The sequence below is a fragment of the Anguilla anguilla genome, chromosome 14 (genome assembly GCF_013347855.1).
Source record: "Anguilla anguilla isolate fAngAng1 chromosome 14, fAngAng1.pri, whole genome shotgun sequence".
Classification (NCBI taxonomy): domain Eukaryota; kingdom Metazoa; phylum Chordata; class Actinopteri; order Anguilliformes; family Anguillidae; genus Anguilla; species Anguilla anguilla.
Genome location: NC_049214.1, coordinates 39,611,920 through 39,631,945, shown reverse-complemented (window position 1 = coordinate 39,631,945; position 20,026 = coordinate 39,611,920). Strand labels below are relative to the sequence as shown.

Genomic DNA, 20,026 nt, shown 5'->3' with positions numbered 1-20,026 from the left:
TGGATAGGGGGAAATTGGGTTAGATACTGGATAGGGGGACATTGGGTTAGATACAGGATAGGGGGAAATTGGGTTAGATAATGGATAGGGGGAAATTGGGTTAGATACTAGATAGGGGGAAATTGGGTTAGATACAGGATAGGGGGAAATTGGGTTAGATACAGGATAGGGGGAAATTGGGTTAGATAATGGATAGGGGGAAATTGGGTTAGATAATGGATGGGGGGAAATTGGGTTATATAATGGATGGGGGGAAATTGGGTTAGATAATGGATGGGGGGAAATTGGGTTAGATAATGGATGGGGGAAATTGGGTTAGATAATGGATGGGGGAAATTGGGTTAGATAATGGATGGGGGGAAATTGGGTTAGATCATGGATGGGGGGAAATTGGGTTAGATAATGGATGGGTTGTAATTGGGTTAGATAATGGATGGGGGGAAATTGGGTTAGATAATGGATGGGGGGAAATTGGGTTAGATACAGAATAGGGGGAAATTGGGTTAGATAATGGATAGGGGGAAATTGGGTTAGATAATGGATGGGGGGGAAATTGGGTTATATAATGGATTGGGTTAGATAATGGATGGGGGAAATTGGGTTAGATACAGGATAGGGGGAAATTGGGTTAGATAATGGATGGGGGAAAATTGAGTTAGATAATGGATGGGGGAAAATTGGGTTAGATAATGGATAGGGGGAAATTGGGTTAGATAATGGATGGGGGGAAATTGGGTTAGATACACGATAGGGGGAAATTGGGTTAGATAATGGATATGGGGAAATTGGGTTAGATAATGGATGGGGGGAAATTGGGTTAGATAATGGATGGGGGGAAATGAATTAGAGCTCAGATATCCCGTGGTATTTGATTTCATGATTCAGTGCGAGTAGCAGCAGCAGGAAGCACACAAGCCCAGTGAATCCCTGTCTCCTCCTCTGCTTCTGTACACAGATCCAGTTTCAAACGCCGCCCGAGTTCTCCTCTTTCAAACGATGCCCGTGAACACCGCACGCCTATGAGCCCACGCAGCCGTACGCTCACGGAAAACGCCGGTGGCCAGCCGGGAAGTCCGCCAGTTTGGCTGAAACACCGCCGTTTCAGAGCGTCTTTCAGCTGAAGCCAGGCGCGAGTGTTTTGTTTTCAGAAACACAGCCGTAGACGTCGAATACCAGGCAATAACACCTGAGGTCTGGGAGAGGGGTACACGGGAAGAGAATAGGGGTGTGCCTGGCGAAGCAGAGGTTCACGAACTCCGAAAATCACAGTCAGCGACTGACAGCCCAGACAGGTGCAGCTGATAAATGGGAGAGGTTGGGGTGGAGGAGGACCGCAGCCTGTTTCTGATAGAGACCTCCATGTTTGCTGCCGGCTGTTTCATTAACCTTGAGGTCATGCGCCATTCCACTAAAAATACTTTTGCGCAGAGGCGCATATATGTATAAACAAGCATTTACTTCAGCCGAAAGATGAACCATAAGAAACTGTACTCTGTTGCATGTGTTGTTATATTTGCTACAAACACACACACATATTATATATATACATATATATATATATATATACACAGTGATCTCTATAATGTTTAGGACAGAGTCATAGTTCTTATTGTTTTTCATATTTTAGATTCGTAATCAAACAATTCACGTGGCTAAAGTGCAGATTCTCAGATTTTATTGATGGGTATTTTTATACATTTTGATGGTTTCACAATGGAGAAATTACATAACTTTCCTTCAGTGTTGAGAAATACCAATCAGAAGCCAGGTCATGTCAGGCCCCTTTCTGCTCGATGATTGGCTGGGACGGATAACGGTGTTCGGATGTCTGTTCAGGCCAGGAGACAGCAAGGAGAACAGGCACTGAGTGAAAGCCAAGCTGACTGCTTTGAAGGTTTGAGTATTAATGCTGTGGAGTTTGTCAGTGAGTGAGGGGTGTACATGGAGTGATCTCTTAATTCAGTTTGTGTTGTTTGTGGCTATTTGGTTGCCGGCACGCGGTGCGCGGCTGTAATTCACACCGCGGTGCCGTTAGTAATTGTGAAAATCAGACTCGGTGGGGTTGCCCCTGGGTGGCTCCGCCCACTTCGTTCCGCTGAGGTTGCGCGGAATGCTTTACGTGCAAATTATCGCAAACCAGAGTCAAAATTCCTTTCAACGGATGGGAGTGCTTTCTTCACCTCCTACAAACCGAAACCAAAGAAAAGTCTGTGAGTTTTCTTCAGCAAGGACACTCACTCACTCACTCACTCACTCACTCACTCACTCACTCACTCACTCACTCACTCACTCACTCACTCACTCACTCACTCACTCACTCACTCACTCACTCACTCACTCACTCACTCACTCACTCACTCACTCACTCACTCACTCACTCACTCACTCACACCTCTTTAACCATGTAATGCCTAATACACCTTTCCTTATAGAGCTCTCTTGGATGTGTGAAATGTGCCTTCTTGCCTGATTGTGGTCAGCATGGGGTAAATTAAATGAGGTAAATAAAATTCGAATTATCATGGCTGCACAATAATATTGGTTCTATATCAGTAGAGGCTGATAAAGGACAGCTAATAAATTGACCTGAGGATTATGGTCATTGTGATGGGTCAACATGTACAATATGCACCAGAGAGGTCAAGCATTTTAATGTGCCACAAGGTGCAGTAAATTAAATGCAGAAAATAACCCGCTCAATAAATTGTAAATCATAGTCACCTGAACCACCTTTACTTATTATTGATTTTTAACTAATAATTTTCCCCAGCAAAACTCACAAATAGTTTGACATGCTCAGAACATCTCTGTTGAGACTCTGTTTAATTATCACATTAAGCTAGTTTTCACATTTTCTTATAATTAAAATGTGTTACTTTTTTCCCTCTCTTAGTTGGCATCTGGTTTCATTGTAAGTCTGCTCTGAATGTGGAACCTGTATGGCAGCTAGCAGCCAGCTTTTCTGCAGAAATGTAACAGTGACGTACTGGCATCAGACCAGACAGACAGACAGACAAAAAAACAGCTATTGATGTCCTCTCAGGATCTCCATATTGGGCACCCCTATAAACAATCAATTTGAGAATAGACTGGCAAACAGAGACTTGAATATAGAACACAAAGGTCAGCCATTGATTTACAGGTAAAACCTATCCATTATAAAAACGGCAGAACAGGGATTTGACGTGATATATACAGAGCATAAAAAGTGACTTTGCGACTGTCAAGACGCGCCAGAGGCTTTTACCTTGAGATATGTACAGACATATCGGTTAAGAAAAGCAGTTAAACTCAGACCGAGGAGTATTGATGGCTCTTGTACATTGCAGTTTTTCATTTCAAAACGGCGTTTAAAATCAGATCTCCTTCTTTTAAAACAAACAGACCAAACACGGCTACCCTCGGTGATGCGTTGCCGTTCCGATAAGCATTTCAAAAGCGTATATTCTTACTGTAAAGCATGACGTTTTGTTTGAAATTTAGAAACGCACAGGCACACAAACGTGCACAGAGGCACACAAAACTGTCAAAACCGCGCATTGAAGCAATCTTTAAAGCGTGATTTTCTAGGAGATTGTGTAAACCTTCCTTACATGCGTGTGCACACACACACACGCACACACAAACACGCACGCACGCACGCGCACACACACACACACAGTGATATCAGGTCTGGATGACAGGGAAGTAAATTTGAACAAGGTCTGCAGTGGGGAGGTGGGTAACAGGAGTGAGAGACACAAGTCGGTGGCAGAGCTGCAATAGGGTTTTTTGTGTAACAGAATCACCCTGAAACTGACACAAAGTGGTGTGATCAGGACTTTCTGGGCAGCTCTGATTACAAAGCTCTTCCATGCAGCGAAATGACGGACAGATGCACTCAGGAGGCAGTGTAATGGCGACTCTGCAGAATGGCACTGATTGGCCTGCGCAGCCACACCGAATCCTCCCACAGACAAGACGGCACAGATCACTGGGAGAGGGAAGATCTGGCTCTGATCCCATGTGTGGAGTAGTGGGGTGGTACTTTAGAGTAGTGGGGTGGTAGTATATTGTAGTGGGGTGGTAGTGTAGAGTAGTGGGTAATATTTATAGCACATTGCCAGTGCTACCACAACTGACGAATCAGCATGCAGCAAGCAACAGGCTGGCATCAATGATCGCATCTGGATCCAGCTGGGTTCATGGTTTGTATGCTCTCTGTGCACCTATCAATTACTAAGCAACACCTTGCACAACTCCGCTTGCATCTGTATTATTTATACTACACATGAAAACGCTGCAGTGCTTTGGCAGTGTGGAGCAGTACCAGTCATAGCATAGCTGGAATAGTGATGTGGCTGAAATGAATTCTGGGCATTTGTGTGGCTGTATAAAGGGTTCCACAGTGATTGAAAAGGTCGGGACTGCAGTACCACCCGTCAGTGAGCGTAGTTAAACAGCGAGTAAACGTCAGTGAGTTCATGACCTGCCGTGTGAACGGACCGTCCAGAGGCGCCTGCAATCCCGTAAAGACCAATCAGAACAAACGGCGTGTTCGCCCTGCTGCCTGATGAGCACCTTTCAGACGGACGCCTGGGGCTACCTGGCTCCGCCAGGCGTCCGCGTGCGCGCTGCGTCGCTAATGAAATGCGCTGCGTCTGGCGGTCAGCTGGATCGAATCGAATAGAGACGTTATGAGGCATATTTAACTACAAATAAAACCGTGATTGAACGCGTTGCTGGAGCACGGCAGACTTTGCAAGGGACTGCAGGACACAAAAATAGTCGTTCTATCTTCGCTCGATGTTTGTTTGCTCTGGGACCTTGAGGTTGATTGATGGATGATCCATCACTACCACGTCATGGGCCACTGAGGTAAACCAAAATCCAGGCTCCGCTCAGCCTACCCCATTCCCAACTACAAGCCCGTTTCCCAGACTGGCTGAGTCAGAGCCGTACCCGGACACTGTCATTCCCCCTCGAATCAGAGTCCACAACACAGCCGTTGTACAGCGGACAGGGTGCGAGCGTACGGCTCAGAACTACAATGCCCATGCTCTCCCAAACTGCCCCATGATCTCCCAACGTACAGCGGACAGGGTGCGAGCGTACGGCTCAGAACTACAATGCCCATGCTCTCCCAAACTGCCCCATGATCTCCCAACGTACAGCGGACAGGGTGCGAGCGTACGGCTCAGAACTACAATGCCCATGCTCTCCCAAACTGCCCCATGATCTCCCAACGTACAGCGGACAGGGTGCGAGCGTACGGCTCAGAACTACAATGCCCATGCTCTCCCAAACTGCCCCATGATCTCCCAACGTACAGCGGACAGGGTGCGAGCGTACGGCTCAGAACTACAATGCCCATGCTCTCCCAAACTGCCCCATGATCTCCCAACGTACAGTGGACAGGGTGCTAGCCTATGGCTCAGAACTACAATGCAGGGTGCGCACGTACGGCTCAGAACTACAATGCCCATGATCTCCCAAACTGCCCCATGATCTCCCAAACAGCCAACTCACTGCTTTGTTCTCGGTCTCAAACAAGAAGGCTTTGTTTTGCATAGAAGTTTGTTGAACCATTACAAGGGGCAGACACTTAATTTTTAACACTGTTCACACCAGTAGAAAATGTTAAAGGTCGACCAATATGCATATTGATTAACAGCTCGTTCAAGAGGTAGAGGTTTGTTACGTTCAATCAGGAAACCACTTCACTTTACAGTAGACGTCAATGTCGAAGCCAGACGTTGATGACATAAATAAATCGATGGCTTTTTTAAAATGAAAGTCGCATTATTTTTAGCAGTCATTTCAAAATGATTTCGTGCTTGGAATCGATGTGTCATTCACCACCCTAGTCTGCCACTGGCTCTGAGGAATAAGTCATAGCTAATTCATCAGTATTGACGCATTCAGTAATCAGTACTTTTCCGACAGTGAAAACAGCTGATGAAAATAAAGAGTTCTTCATCTGCTGGGTAACTGGCCCAACACCCCCCCACCCCCCCTACCAAACACCTGTCCCCACACAGGACAGCACAAATAAGAGCCCCTTCTACAGGAAGGTGCCAGCAGTGCAACGACCGGTCAGGCGTCCCGCACCCTGACACGACCGGGCTCTAGAAAACGGATGTGAGCTTCTGCGGCTGCAGATGGGATCGAGGGGAAAATGTCAGAACAAACCCAGTCACAAAATCAAATAAACTGCCATGGGAAAATCCCACGGTTAGAGGCGAACTGCGGACTGCAGACTGCATCTCAGACTACAAGTGCGCCTGGCGGATGGGGTTTAAGGTGAAAGGGAATACATTTTTGGTGCCGGGATGAACACAGCAGAGACGTTACAGGACTACTAAACACAAGCATCCAGCGAGGATTCAATCGCTGCCAACTGTTCCCTCAAAGTGCATCATGTAATCTTAAATACAATAATGGTGTGTCCCTGTATCTTAAATACAATAATGGTGTGTCCCTGTACCTTAAATACAATAATGATGCGTCCCTGTACCTTAAATACAATAATGATGCGTCCCTGTATCTTAAATACAATAATGATGTGTCCCTGTATCTTAAATACAATAATGATGTGTCCCTGTATCTGAAATGCAATGTTGTGTGTCCCTGTATCTTAAAAACAATAATGATGTGTACCTGTATCTGAAATGCAATGCTGATGTGTCCCTGTATCTGAAATGCAATGTGTCCCTGTATCTTAAATGCAATGCTGTGTCCCTGTATCTGAAATGCAGTATTTGTACTTCTGTCTCTGCATTTTAAATCCCTGCTCATTTGTATGTAAGATAGAGCAGACCCCATGTCCTCTCACGGTCACAACAACCCCAGTCTGAGCCTGTGAGTTTTTAATTATTATTCAAATTTATTGACAAACGCTGTTTTACAAAGCAGTGTGACGCTGAGCTCTGAAGAAACGAAGAGACTGAAGGCCACACAGCTGAAAAGGAGAAAAGAGGAGGATGGGCTTGGCCTGGACCAAGTCCCAAAAGAGGAAGAGGAAGGAAAAAAAAAAAAAAAAACCCTTCACGGAAGGGTGAAGTTCTGCCCTTCTGTCTTTCAAACGTAACCGCACAACTGCGAATATAAAAAAACAACAGAGAGGCCACATTCGGAGGATGCTTTTCAAAACGTTTCTGTTCTTCCGCCCGACTCAAACTGAATTTGAATGCTGGCAGTTGGGAGCACTTGGAAAAATTGTAGCCAGCGACCATTTTTACAGGACGCATTGGATTCTGCTTAAGACCGGGATGAACTTCAACAATCAGCTTGCACTTCAGTTCCACTTTCGTCTGACAGCAGAAATTTTACCATCCGGTAGACATCAGTTAGGGATCCGGAAAAAAAAAAAAAAAAAACCCAAAAAACGAAACTAAAAAGACAGCTCGAGCCCGTGCTCGTGCACCAGGCTGAATGCCGTTTCTCGATTGGCTGGGAGACTCTGCTATCCTGGCGAGCAGACGGAAGGCTGTGATTGGATCCTGCCCTCTCCGTGGCTGTGGTTGGCCCCGCCCACTTTCAGGAGGGGGCGGTCCGCATGTCCTTCGAGGCGGCCAACATGGCTCGGACTTTGGCCATCAGATCCTAGAGAGACAGAGATTTTATTTTATTTTTATTATATTTTATTTTTACATTTTTTAATTTATTTATCTATTTTTTGCTATTACTGTTGTTCTTTGTAACTCAGTGCACATCATGCCAATAAAACACCTTGAAATTGAATTTGAAATAAAAACCTTCAGGAGTGATCAATCACCAACATGTCACCCTGTCCTGTGCTTAGCAGAAAGCCCTTTTTACACCAACACCGGGCTCACCTTTCTAGAGTGACCGTGAGCAAACAGCTTAAAGGCATACTATGCAGGCTTCTTTAGCCTTGCTGTGGTCCTGAGTTCACAATCAAACAAGTCTCCTCCTCCATCTTCGACCCACTTCATCCCTGAGCAACCCGACTGAGTCACAGAACGGCTAATTAATTTGAAACTACTGGTAAATTTCTCCCAACAATCACTCAGGCCGACATTACATCGTTCAGTCAGGACCACAAGCCGGAAGTGTTTTCAAATGTAATTTGAAAACCTGACATTTCGGTCAAAAAATCAGATGTCTGGAGGCTTAGCTGGATGGCTAGAGGAAATGTTACTCACAGGATCAACAGGTGAATGAACTTGGTGAAAGTGCGTAAAGACAGAGATTGCCAAAACAACACAGATGTGCCTTAGGATGGTTATTTTATGATCTTTTCAAGGTTAAAAATCATCCTGCATAGTATGCCGTTAAACTTGTCCCAACGCAATATCTGTTCAACACCACTTCTGTCCTTTACCATTATGCCTACCCTCCATGGCTCATTAAGGGGAGGGAGCATATAAAAAGAACCCCCCAGGGAAGAGACTGCAGATTAGACTGGGGGGACAGTCGATCTCCTGGGTCCTTCTGCAAGGGCGCGGTGGGGGCGTTCTCAAAGGCAGAGCCGCTGCAGGCCCCGTTGCCCCCGGCTACCTCCGCCCTTACGCTCTCGTTAAGAAACGTCTGCGCATTTTCATTTCTTCAATTACTTTCAGAAAACAAAAATTCTTTTTTTGTTGACCATCTGAAGTTCTCAAACAGCTTAGAGGGGGAAGTGAAGCCAAACTGTCTTTCTAAACTGGCAGTGAACCTCCGGGAGCCCAAAGGGGGGGGCGGGGAGGTGGGGGGGGGGTCTGAAGAGAAAGAGGGCCATAAATGATGCAGTTAAGGCCTGACTGAGCCATTCCAAACCACCGTGTGCTGCCCAGACCCATATCTACTTCTGTGACCCTTTTAAATCACACTTTTCTTTCTTTCCTTTTTTCCCCCTAACTGAAACAGTAACCCGTAAAGCACAGTCTCTTTTGCCACAGAAATTTTCCTCCGTCTCCCCAGACGTTTTTGCGGCCTCTCGCATCGTTCCGCCGGTGGACGTTTGAAATAACGGAACTCGTTTGTGCCGATATACCCGGGTGTGGTCGGCTATGAGGTACACAGTAAAAACGGGCGGTATGACCAGTCAACTAGCACTGCATACCAGCGCACGGCCTCCATTTTGTTGTGTATAAAAAAAGAAAACTTCCCGCAGAACCAGACTGCAATTCAATAAGCAAAAACGTTACCCAAAGACGTGCTTACATTAAGAGACCGGAGTCAGACATAAAAGGACTGCCCCTCTCATCCGATGAACGGTGAACCCCGTGGAAGTACTGCGAGTGTGTGTGCACATGCTTTAATGAACGTCGAACCGACCGCACTCCGGCGCTGAGAAGCTGAGATCACACTTCCCAGAACACTTCACACCTAGCGGTCAGCTCACACAGTCCGGTCAGCGTTAGGCGCTGGGCTGCTTTTCAGGGTCCCCTTACCGAGGGGGGGGGGGGGCACATAATAAAGCCCGTCTGCTGCTTTAGCTTGCGCCGTGTGAGAGGAGGTTCTACTGCTTCAGTGTGCGGTGTGTGAGAGGAGGTTCTGCTGCTTCAGTGTGCGGTGTGTGAGAGGAGGTTCTGCTGCTTCAGTGTGCGGTGTGTGGGAGGAGGTTCTGCTGCTTCAGTGTGCGGTGTGTGAGAGGAGGTTCTGCTGCTTCAGTGTGCGGCGTGTGAGAGAAGGTTCTGCTGCTTCAGTGTGCGGCGTGTGAGAGGAGGTTCTGCTGCTTCAGTGTGCGGTGTGTGAGAGAAGGTTCTGCTGCTTCAGTGTGCGGCGTGTGAGAGGAGGTTCTGCTGCTTTATAGTCACCTGACGGCAGACTGATAGTAACCCAACACCACCACCGCTCCCTCAGAGTCGGAGAACACATTCCACCCAGCGCTAATAACCAATCAGCAGCGTGCGTGTACATCCAGCCCCTTTACATTTTATCTGTACCAGCCCCCTTCCCCATATCTGCACAAACCAATCAGCAGCGTGCGTGTACATCCTGGCCCTTTACATTATATCTGTACCAGCCCCCTTCCCCATATCTGCACAAACCAATCAGCAGCGTGCGTGTACATCCTGGCCCTTTACATTATATCTGTACCAGCCCCCTTCCCCATATCTGCACAAACCAATCAGCAGCATGCGTGTACATCCTGGCCCTTTACATTATATCTGTACCAGCCCCCTTCCCCATATGTGCACCAACCAATCAGCAGCGTGCGTGTACATCCAGCCTCTTTATATCTGTACCAGCCCCCTTCCCCATATCTGCACAAACCAATCAAGAAAGAACAGAACTGTGTAACCCTGGAAACCTCAATTTCCCACACAAATCAGAGCGGCTTCATGAGTACGGCTTGAGTGCGTGTAGAGTATGCTGAGGAAGCAAGCACACACAAGCGCGCACACACACACACACACACACAAACGAGCGCACGCACGCACACACACACCATACAGACACACACAAGCGCACACGCACACACAGACTCATACACACACACACACACACACGCACACACACCCACACAGACTCACACACACACACCCCCACATCCACACGCACACACACAAACACACACAAGCGCACACACGCATGCACACGCACACGCACACACAAGCGCACGCACACACACACACTCAATGCAGTACACACACACACTCACACTCACACTCACACTCACACTCACACAATGCAGTACACACAGTGCAGTCCTTATGAGCGCTCAGCTCGGTCCGCTCTGCTCTGTGGCATAAGGGAAGCGTTCGTTAGTGGGGATCAGTAGTGACACTGGCACTGCGGGCTCTTTCATGAGCGTTTAATGCATCAGCGATGAGTCCGCTCTTCCTGCGTCTTCGGCCTCGTTCCGGGAGCGCTTGCGATGCGAGCGACGTTTCGTCTCGCCCCGACAGCCTGGACGAGAGCGTCAGAGTGATAAATCGACCCCAGCGCCCCCCCCCTCCCCCCCCTCTCACCTGAGTGATTTTGGCCTGGACCGAGGAGACGATGGCCGAGGACACCTGCTTGTCTTTCTCCAGGGAGCCCCCCCTGCGGAACAAGAGGCACAGAGCGCGAGACACGCCTTCAGCGATGACTCCTCAAACGGTCGCCATGGCGCCCGCCGAACACACAGAACCCGGGACGGGAGAAGAGACGGGCGGCGAGCAGCGAAATATTGGGGGGGGGGGGGGGGTGGAAAGGGGGGGCCACTTCAATAAAGCTGTCGCTTCTGCTCAAAAACGCTGTGCGTCTTCCTTCGGCGTTTCTTCCTTCGAACAAAGCGAACACGACAAACTGTCTGCTCTCAGGAAGAGCAAACCCCCCCTCATACCCCCCCCCCCCCCCCCTTACACCCCACCCCACCCCACCCCCCTCACAGACACAAACACTCCAAGTGCGATTCATACATCACTGGAAATGAGGTTTTCGATGGGATTCAGGTGCTGCTGTTTCATGCTACAGAGTCATTAGTTAAGTGGTCTATGGGAACCAAATCAGCGGGACACTCATTAAGCGCAGAATTACATGCTTGAGCAGCCTCAGCCAATCAGAACATTCCCATGAACCCAGTGACCTGCGACTCACACAACCACAGAAACCCAGCCATTATTACAGCGGCAGCAGGACAGACATTGGCAAGCCGACAGACCAATGGGAGCGCGGTACCTGGACGTCCCCAGGCTGGAGGCGGGGCTGCCGGAAGGGGAGAGGCTGGCCGAGTGCTTCCTGTTTCCTGTTCGGCCGGGGGAGGAGGACGGGGAGCAGGAGGAGGCCTTCGTCTTCACCTGCGACTTGGAGCTCTTCTTCCTCTTCTCACGGGGCGATCTGGAGAGAGGGGGAAGAGAGGGGAGTCAGACCCACAGAGGCCAGGACTCAACTGCAGAAACTTCTAGAAACCTCGTTTTGGGCAGAGTCAGGCAGGCCCAGCTCCACTGTTTCACTTCCATTTGAGTGTGACTGGAGTTTAATTGGCTCAGGGTCTGAGCCCTAAGGAGGGAGGGAGAGACGGACGGACACAGGGACTGGATTGGGTTCGAGGATTACTGAACTGATTGAATAGACTACACTGCAGGCATCAGCAGAAGGGAGGGAAGGAGGGGGAGAGAGAGAAAGAAAGTGAGAAAGAGAGAGAGAGTCAGTCAGCAAGTCAGTCAGTCAGTCAATGAGTCTCTCTGTCTGTCAGCACAGAGAGGACAACTGCTCTTCTTCCTCCCTGCTCCCAGTACAGGTGGTGTTTTCTGTTTTGTGGGCGAAGGGCATGTTTCCTGTAAGATGCCCATTAGGGCTCTGTTTCCGCTCTAAAGCGGTCTTCAGTAACCCTGCAGGAGACAAGAGAGACACTCCCCTCTAGCCCAGGAGACGAGAGAGCGAGCGAGCGACGCTCCCCTCTAGCCCCGGAGACGAGAGAGCGATCGACGCTCCCCTCTAGCCCAGGAGACGAGAGAGCGAGCGGCGCTCCCCTCTAGCCCAGGAGACGAGAGAGCGAGCGGCGCTCCCCTCTAGCCCAGGAGACGAGAGAGCGAGCGACGCTCCCCTCTAGCCCCGGAGACGAGAGAGCGAGCGAGCGACGCTCCCCTCTAGCCCAGGAGACGAGAGAGCGAGCGAGCGACGCTCCCCTCTAGCCCAGGAGACGAGAGAGCGAGCGGCGCTCCCCTCTAGCCCAGGAGACGAGAGAGCGAGCGACGCTCCCCTCTAGCCCAGGAGACGAGAGAGCGAGCGACGCTCCCCTCTAGCCCAGGAGACGAGAGAGCGAGCGGCGCTCCCCTCTAGCCCAGGAGACGAGAGAGCGAGCGGCGCTCCCCTCTAGCCCCGGAGACGAGAGAGCGAGCGACGCTCCCCTCTAGCCCCGGAGACGAGAGAGCGAGCGACGCTCCCCTCTAGCCCCGGAGACGAGAGAGCGAGCGGCGCTCCCCTCTAGCCCAGGAGACGAGAGAGCGAGCGGCGCTCCCCTCTAGCCCAGGAGACGAGAGAGCGAGCGGCGCTCCCCTCTAGCCCAGGAGACGAGAGAGCGAGCGGCGCTCCCCTCTAGCCCAGGAGACGAGAGAGCGAGCGACGCTCCCCTCTAGCCCCGGAGACGAGAGAGCGAGCGACGCTCCCCTCTAGCCCCGGAGACGAGAGAGCGAGCGACGCTCCCCTCTAGCCCAGGAGACGAGAGAGCGATCGACGCTCCCCTCTAGCCCCGGAGACGAGAGAGCGAGCGACGCTCCCCTCTAGCCCAGGAGACGAGAGAGCGAGCGACGCTCCCCTCTAGCCCAGGAGACGAGAGAGCGAGCGGCGCTCCCCTCTAGCCCAGGAGACGAGAGAGCGAGCGAGCGACGCTCCCCTCTAGCCCAGGAGACGAGAGAGCGATCGACGCTCCCCTCTAGCCCCGGAGACGAGAGAGCGATCGACGCTCCCCTCTAGCCCCGGAGACGAGAGAGCGATCGACGCTCCCCTCTAGCCCAGGAGACGAGAGAGCGAGCGGCGCTCCCCTCTAGCCCAGGAGACGAGAGAGCGAGCGGCGCTCCCCTCTAGCCCAGGAGACGAGAGAGCGAGCGGCGCTCCCCTCTAGCCCAGGAGACGAGAGAGCGAGCGGCGCTCCCCTCTAGCCCAGGAGACGAGAGAGCGAGCGGCGCTCCCCTCTAGCCCCGGAGACGAGAGAGCGAGCGACGCTCCCCTCTAGCCCAGGAGACGAGAGAGCGAGCGGCGCTCCCCTCTAGCCCAGGAGATGAGAGAGCGAGCGATGCTCCCCTCTAGCCCAGGAGACGAGAGAGCGAGCGACGCTCCCCTCTAGCCCAGGAGACGAGAGAGCGAGCGACGCTCCCCTCTAGCCCAGGAGACGAGAGAGCGAGCGACGCTCCCCTCTAGCCCAGGAGACGAGAGAGCGAGCGACGCTCCCCTCTAGCCCAGGAGACGAGAGAGCGAGCGACGCTCCCCTCTAGCCCAGGAGACGAGAGAGCGAGCGGCGCTCCCCTCTAGCCCAGGAGACGAGAGAGCGAGCGGCGCTCCCCTCTAGCCCAGGAGACGAGAGAGCGAGCGGCGCTCCCCTCTAGCCCAGGAGACGAGAGAGCGATCGGCGCTCCCCTCTAGCCCAGGAGACGAGAGAGCGAGCGACGCTCCCCTCTAGCCCAGGAGACGAGAGAGCGAGCGGCGCTCCCCTCTAGCCCAGGAGACGAGAGAGCGAGCGAGCGACGCTCCCCTCTAGCCCAGGAGACGAGAGAGCGAGCGAGCGACGCTCCCCTCTAGCCCAGGAGACGAGAGAGCGATCGACGCTCCCCTCTAGCCCCGGAGACGAGAGAGCGATCGACGCTCCCCTCTAGCCCAGGAGACGAGAGAGCGAGCGGCGCTCCCCTCTAGCCCAGGAGACGAGAGAGCGAGCGGCGCTCCCCTCTAGCCCAGGAGACGAGAGAGCGAGCGGCGCTCCCCTCTAGCCCAGGAGACGAGAGAGCGAGCGGCGCTCCCCTCTAGCCCAGGAGACGAGAGAGCGAGCGGCGCTCCCCTCTAGCCCCGGAGACGAGAGAGCGAGCGAGCGACGCTCCCCTCTAGCCCAGGAGACGAGAGAGCGAGCGGCGCTCCCCTCTAGCCCAGGAGACGAGAGAGCGAGCGATGCTCCCCTCTAGCCCAGGAGACGAGAGAGCGAGCGACGCTCCCCTCTAGCCCAGGAGACGAGAGAGCGAGCGACGCTCCCCTCTAGCCCAGGAGACGAGAGAGCGAGCGACGCTCCCCTCTAGCCCAGGAGACGAGAGAGCGAGCGACGCTCCCCTCTAGCCCAGGAGACGAGAGAGCGAGCGACGCTCCCCTCTAGCCCCGGAGACGAGAGAGCGAGCGGCGCTCCCCTCTAGCCCAGGAGACGAGAGAGCGAGCGGCGCTCCCCTCTAGCCCAGGAGAGGAGAGAGCGAGCGGCGCTCCCCTCTAGCCCAGGAGAGGAGATCTCTCGCCTGACTCCTGGACGGCTGAGATGCCGGGGCCCGGCGCCTGACAGCACCGATCAGGACGCTCCCATCGGCCCCTGACAGGACGGCTCTCCCAGGGCTCCGACGCCAATCACAAAAAACGCGTCGTACGAAACCAGGAGAACGCCGCCGGATTCCGCGTCAAAGCCGCAACGGAGCCAGCCAGATTCCGTCACGGAAGCGATCAAAGTTTCCGGAACATCTGACCCTCGGGGGCGTGCGGGACGAGCTAATCTTTATTTAAAAACGAAGTTCCGAGTTTTCACCTGAGAAGTGCGAGTTTATCGCACCGTTTGAAGCTCATCTGGATGCAGACCACACACACACTTTCAGACACCCTCAATTACCGCCGTCCGCAGGGAGAAGGGGAGGTAAAATAACCGCTTTCCCTGCCCGGACGCGCGGTTTCAATTACAACAGAAAAATAAGAGCCAACGACTCCCCGCCGAGCGCTCGCTGAGCCCCGCCATCGCGGCCGAGGCCAGGTGGCTCGGGCCCGCCCAGTCGCGGCTACGCCGGCTAACCGCCAGCGCCGCCGCGCTGCAGGGAGTCGGGTAATTTCGGCTGGAAGCATTAATATTCCACAGCTCCCCCCTTCTTCACCGAGAAAAATCACTCCTATCTGCGGGGATGTGACAGTGCCATTTATATCCCCGCTTCTCTCGGTCGGCCGTTCGACGTGACGGCCAATCAGAGGCGGCGCAGCTTCCGTGCGATCGACAGGAACGCGTCGCGCGAGACCGCGGGCGCCTCGCAGCCGATCGGTAGTCCTGACAACGCGTGACTGACTGACGCGAGCGTCGATGTTCTTCTTCCGTCCCCAGGAAGCGGCGCGCGCGCATTTGTGAAGTTTGGAGGCCCAGTCCAGCGTGAGGTCTGATTTAGGGAGGCCTGGCGGTTCTCTCGGGAGAAAATAAAAGTTTTATGGGAGGCTGAGCTTTTATTTTTTCTACTTTCTTTTCTTTTAAATGTCAGCCGCACTTCCTGACTGGCGGGGGCCGAGACCTTCTGAAGTGGGGCCCCCCCCCCCCCCCCGCCTCCCCCACAGCAGGCCGGGTCAGTGGTGGGGGCGAGACAGACCGACGGGCCGACTCCCAAATCTCAGGCCTTAATCACAGCCAAAGGAAAGGAGGAATAAACCCAAACCCCCCACCCCCCACCCCCCACTCTGACCGCCTTCCTCATCCAAAAACCAGACCGTCCTGTTCACAGAGTCCTTCACTGGCACTCTCTCAGGACGTGAGCTCCATAAGCTTCCGCCGGTCAGAAGGTGCGTTTGAGATCGAACCCCCCGTAAGTGTGAGATGACCTTCCTGACCGGCTGGCGAGAGAACCGGCCCGGCCAATCGATGAGGAGGTGGGTGTGACTCCGTCGCGCTGTGAGTCATCGGGCACCTCGGTCCTCCTGGAGCGCAGGTGCGCCAGGAACCCTCGTAGAGGGGGCAACCGTTAAAAAAAAACAAGCCGGCCGCCCCGAAGGTACCCTCCCCTCTTCATCGGCAGGTCCCGCGTGGGTTTTCCATCGATGCAAAACCCAGAGAGCAACTTTTTTTTAACCAGCAAGCTCGAGCGCAGGGCTTCTCAATCAAAAACTGCTTTCACTTTAACGAATCGAAGCCAGTTCAATCCCCGTTTCTGAATTCCCGGACGCGTCACTGAAACGCCTCTTTGATTCCAGGAGTCTCCCCCCCGTCCATCAATTTCTGACGGCGCAGTTAACTGAACGCCGACCCGGACTGATTTCACAGCTCACATCCACAGTTAAAGGCGGAGAAAGAAACGCGCGGCTGTGAGCGTGTTTGCGCTCAAAACCAGATAACATTTTAAAATAATAAAAAACGAAAGAAAAAAGTTTCCTGAGTTTATTTTGGCTAATTTGCGCCTCGAGGTCGATTATTAATGCAGAATCCATTCCGGGTAATTGATTGCTTGATTAATGAATTTGTGCCAGGGCTAAAAGAATTAAACAGCTTAAGATTAATCGCTCGAGACCACTGGCCTACATGTTTTAGAGGCCGATATTAATAGAGGAGAAATAGAAACAGGGAGGGAAAAAAAGAAAAAAAAAAAAACTTTCATCAACTACCAAATGGGTCTTTTTAAGTTACGGCACCTGTGTCAGAACTCGATTAAAGGCAAGCTCTGCTGGGATGAAAGTCAGGCTCGGGGCTTGAGGAGGAGGGGGGTCGGGGTTGGGGGTTGGGGGGTAGGGGGGAACGAGGGTATGTGGGATTTTTTTTGGGCCAGAATCTGGGTTCTAATCCTTCATGGCGGGGGGGAGACTGGGGGTACACAGGCCACTAAGCTGCAGCAAGGCCCGAGGGTAGATAAATAACACCACACACGCTGGAGCCAGGCCAATAAAACAGGATTAAATGGGCTTCACAGCCGGGACAGCCTAATACACATACGGGAAGGACCGCTACCTGGATTACTGCAGAGGGACTAACCCAAATTAAGGAGGGCCTCAACACTCTGAGCTCAGACACCCTGGGGTTTAAATGAAAACGGGCTGACTGACGTTTCTGCGTCTGGGACGTCTTCCTGAGACTCCACGGAAAGAAGAGAGCGTTCCCGTCAACTGCGAGGAAGATGTGGGGCGCACCGAAACGTAAGCCAGCCCGGTTCATTAAAGCAGCACCGTTTCTGGGCCCTGCCCAGTTCAGCTCTTCGTATCCGGGGCTGGGTTTCTCTCTCCATATCTGGGGCTGGGTTTATCTCTCCGTATCCGGGGCTGGGTTTATCTCTCCGTATCCGGGGCTGGGTTTATCTCTCCGTATCCGGGGCTGGGTTTATCTCTCCGTATCCGGGGCTGGGTTTCTCTCTCCGTATCCGGGGCTGGGTTTCTCTCTCCGTATCCGGGGCTGGGTTTCTCTCTCCGTATCTGGGGCTGGGTTTGGCTCTCCATATATGGGGCTGGGTTTATCTCTCCGTATCCGGGGCTGGGGTTATCTCTCCATATCTGGGGCCGGGTTTCTCTCTCCATATCTGGGGCTGGGTTTATCTCTCCGTATCCGGGGCTGGGTTTCTCTCTCCGTATCCGGGGCTGGGTTTCTCTCTCCGTATCTGGGGCTGGGTTTGGCTCTCCATATATGGGGCTGGGTTTATCTCTCCGTATCCGGGGCTGGGGTTATCTCTCCATATCTGGGGCTGGGTTTGGCTCTCCGTATCCGGGGCTGGGTTTCTCTCTCCGTATCCGGGGCTGGGTTTCTCTCTCCGTATCCGGGGCTGGGTTTCTCTCTCCGTATCCGGGGCTGGGTTTCTCTCTCCGTATCCGGGGCTGGGTTTCTCTCTCCGTATCCGGGGCTGGGTTTCTCTCTCCGTATCCGGGGCTGGGTTTCTCTCTCCGTATCCGGGGCTGGGTTTCTCTCTCCGTATCCGGGGCTGGGTTTCTCTCTCCGTATCTGGGGCTGGGTTTATCTCTCCGTATCCGGGGCTGGGTTTATCTCTCCGTATCCGGGGCTGGGTTTATCTCTCCGTATCCGGGGCTGGGTTTATCTCTCCGTATCCGGGGCTGGGGTTATCTCTCCGTATCTGGGGCTGGGGTTATCTCTCTGTATCTGGGGCTGGGTTTGGCTCTCCGTATCTGGGGCTGGGTTTGGCTCTCTGTATCTGGGGCCGGGGCTGGGTTTCTCTCTCCGTATCCGGGGCTGGGTCTCGGTTCGGCTCTCCGTATCCAGGGCTAGTCCCTCTGGAGTTATCTGGGTGACGGTCCTCCTCCGTGGGGCTTGTGGTGCAATGCGGGGTTTCGGGAAGCTACGGCCTACTTTCAGCGATCCGCAGGGAAATTCGCTCGTCCAAAGAAGGTATTACAAGTACACAAGCTATTATTATGAAGCACCACCTGCAGGTGGTATCACGCTGGTGTGTACAATAGTATTATTACACAGTATTATGTACAATAGTTCAAATATTATTATTGTTTGGATTGTGTGCCTGTCATTGTACACTTTATTTGTAAAGTGTCAGTAAATAAGGTGTGAAATGGCAAGGCACATGGCATTGGTGTTTAATTTGTCTTATACCTTCAGCAGCTGAGGTATCAGTCTCTTCGATGATCACTTCACTAATCTTATACTGCAGTCTAGCTCAAAATGAAAACTTGATTGGCAGCTTGGAGGGCAGGGTATTACCAAGTGTCCACGCCCATAGGCTTGTGTAACATCAAAGGCTTGGACGGAGACAGAGAGACCAGCAAACAACGTCCCCTGCGGAATCGGGGTTTCGACCCTACCTTGACCTGGACCGCTTCTTGCTGAAGCCGGGGCTGTTGCCGTGGCGATAGGCACTGGGGACGTATCGCTCTCTCTCCCTCTCGTCGCGCCTCCTCTCGTCCGAATGCGCGGCCCTCTCTCTCCTGCTGGGCGTGCGGGACCGGGACCTGGGGGCGCAGGGGAGGGGGGTGGGGCGGGGTCGGAGAGAGTGGCGTTAAGACTGGAGACGGCAGACTGCGTAACGAGCCAATCAAAGCGGCGTGTGACCATCTGCTCCCAGCGTTCCGCCCGCTCGCTGAGCCCGTCGGACTCAACCGGGATCAACCCTGGTACAGCCTGTTCCTCTCTGGCCTCGGACCCCACAGGGCACAAACAGGCTAGAGCCGAAGGGTGGAAACACACACACACCCCCCCGGACCTCACAAACAGAAACACACACCCCCCCGGACCTCACAAACAGAAACACACACCCCCCCGGACCTCACAAAGCAAAAACACACACACACACAACCACCCCAGACCACACAAACAGAAACACACAAACACACACACACGGACCTCACAAACAGAAACACACACACACACACACCCCTGGACCTCACAAACAGAAACACACACCCCCCCTGGACCTCACAAAGCTGAAACACACACCGCCGGACCTCACAAACAGAAACACACAACCCCCCCGGACCTCACAAAGCAGAAACAGGCCGAGGGGTTCAAAAAAAAAAAACACACACACACACACACACACGGACTGCTTTATTGATTCAAGCGTGCTTAAAAATAAAACATTACGAACGCTGGAGTACAGAGTGCTGGAGGGCTATGAAAATGGGATTTGGTCCAACTGGCTGAATCTACATTAATTTAACTCGAGGTTTCGAGAAAACGCGGCTTGAAACAAGGAGCTACGAGGCGGCTAACCTGGGAGACTATTAAAATTAGCCCCCT

At 52.8% G+C, this 20,026-nt stretch overlaps 1 protein-coding gene across 1 annotated transcript in view; it reads right to left on the bottom strand.

Moving 5' to 3' along the window:
* Nucleotides 1-6,841: 6,841 nt before the first annotated feature.
* sfswap (splicing factor SWAP) overlaps nucleotides 6,842-20,026 on the bottom strand; it is a 66,174-nt gene continuing 52,989 nt past the window's right edge. Inside the window, 4 exon segments of the mRNA XM_035390896.1 lie at nucleotides 6,842-7,584; nucleotides 10,902-10,974; nucleotides 11,593-11,751; nucleotides 19,093-19,239. Of these exon segments, the coding sequence (XP_035246787.1) occupies nucleotides 7,519-7,584; nucleotides 10,902-10,974; nucleotides 11,593-11,751; nucleotides 19,093-19,239 (445 nt within the window). The 3' untranslated portion in view covers nucleotides 6,842-7,518.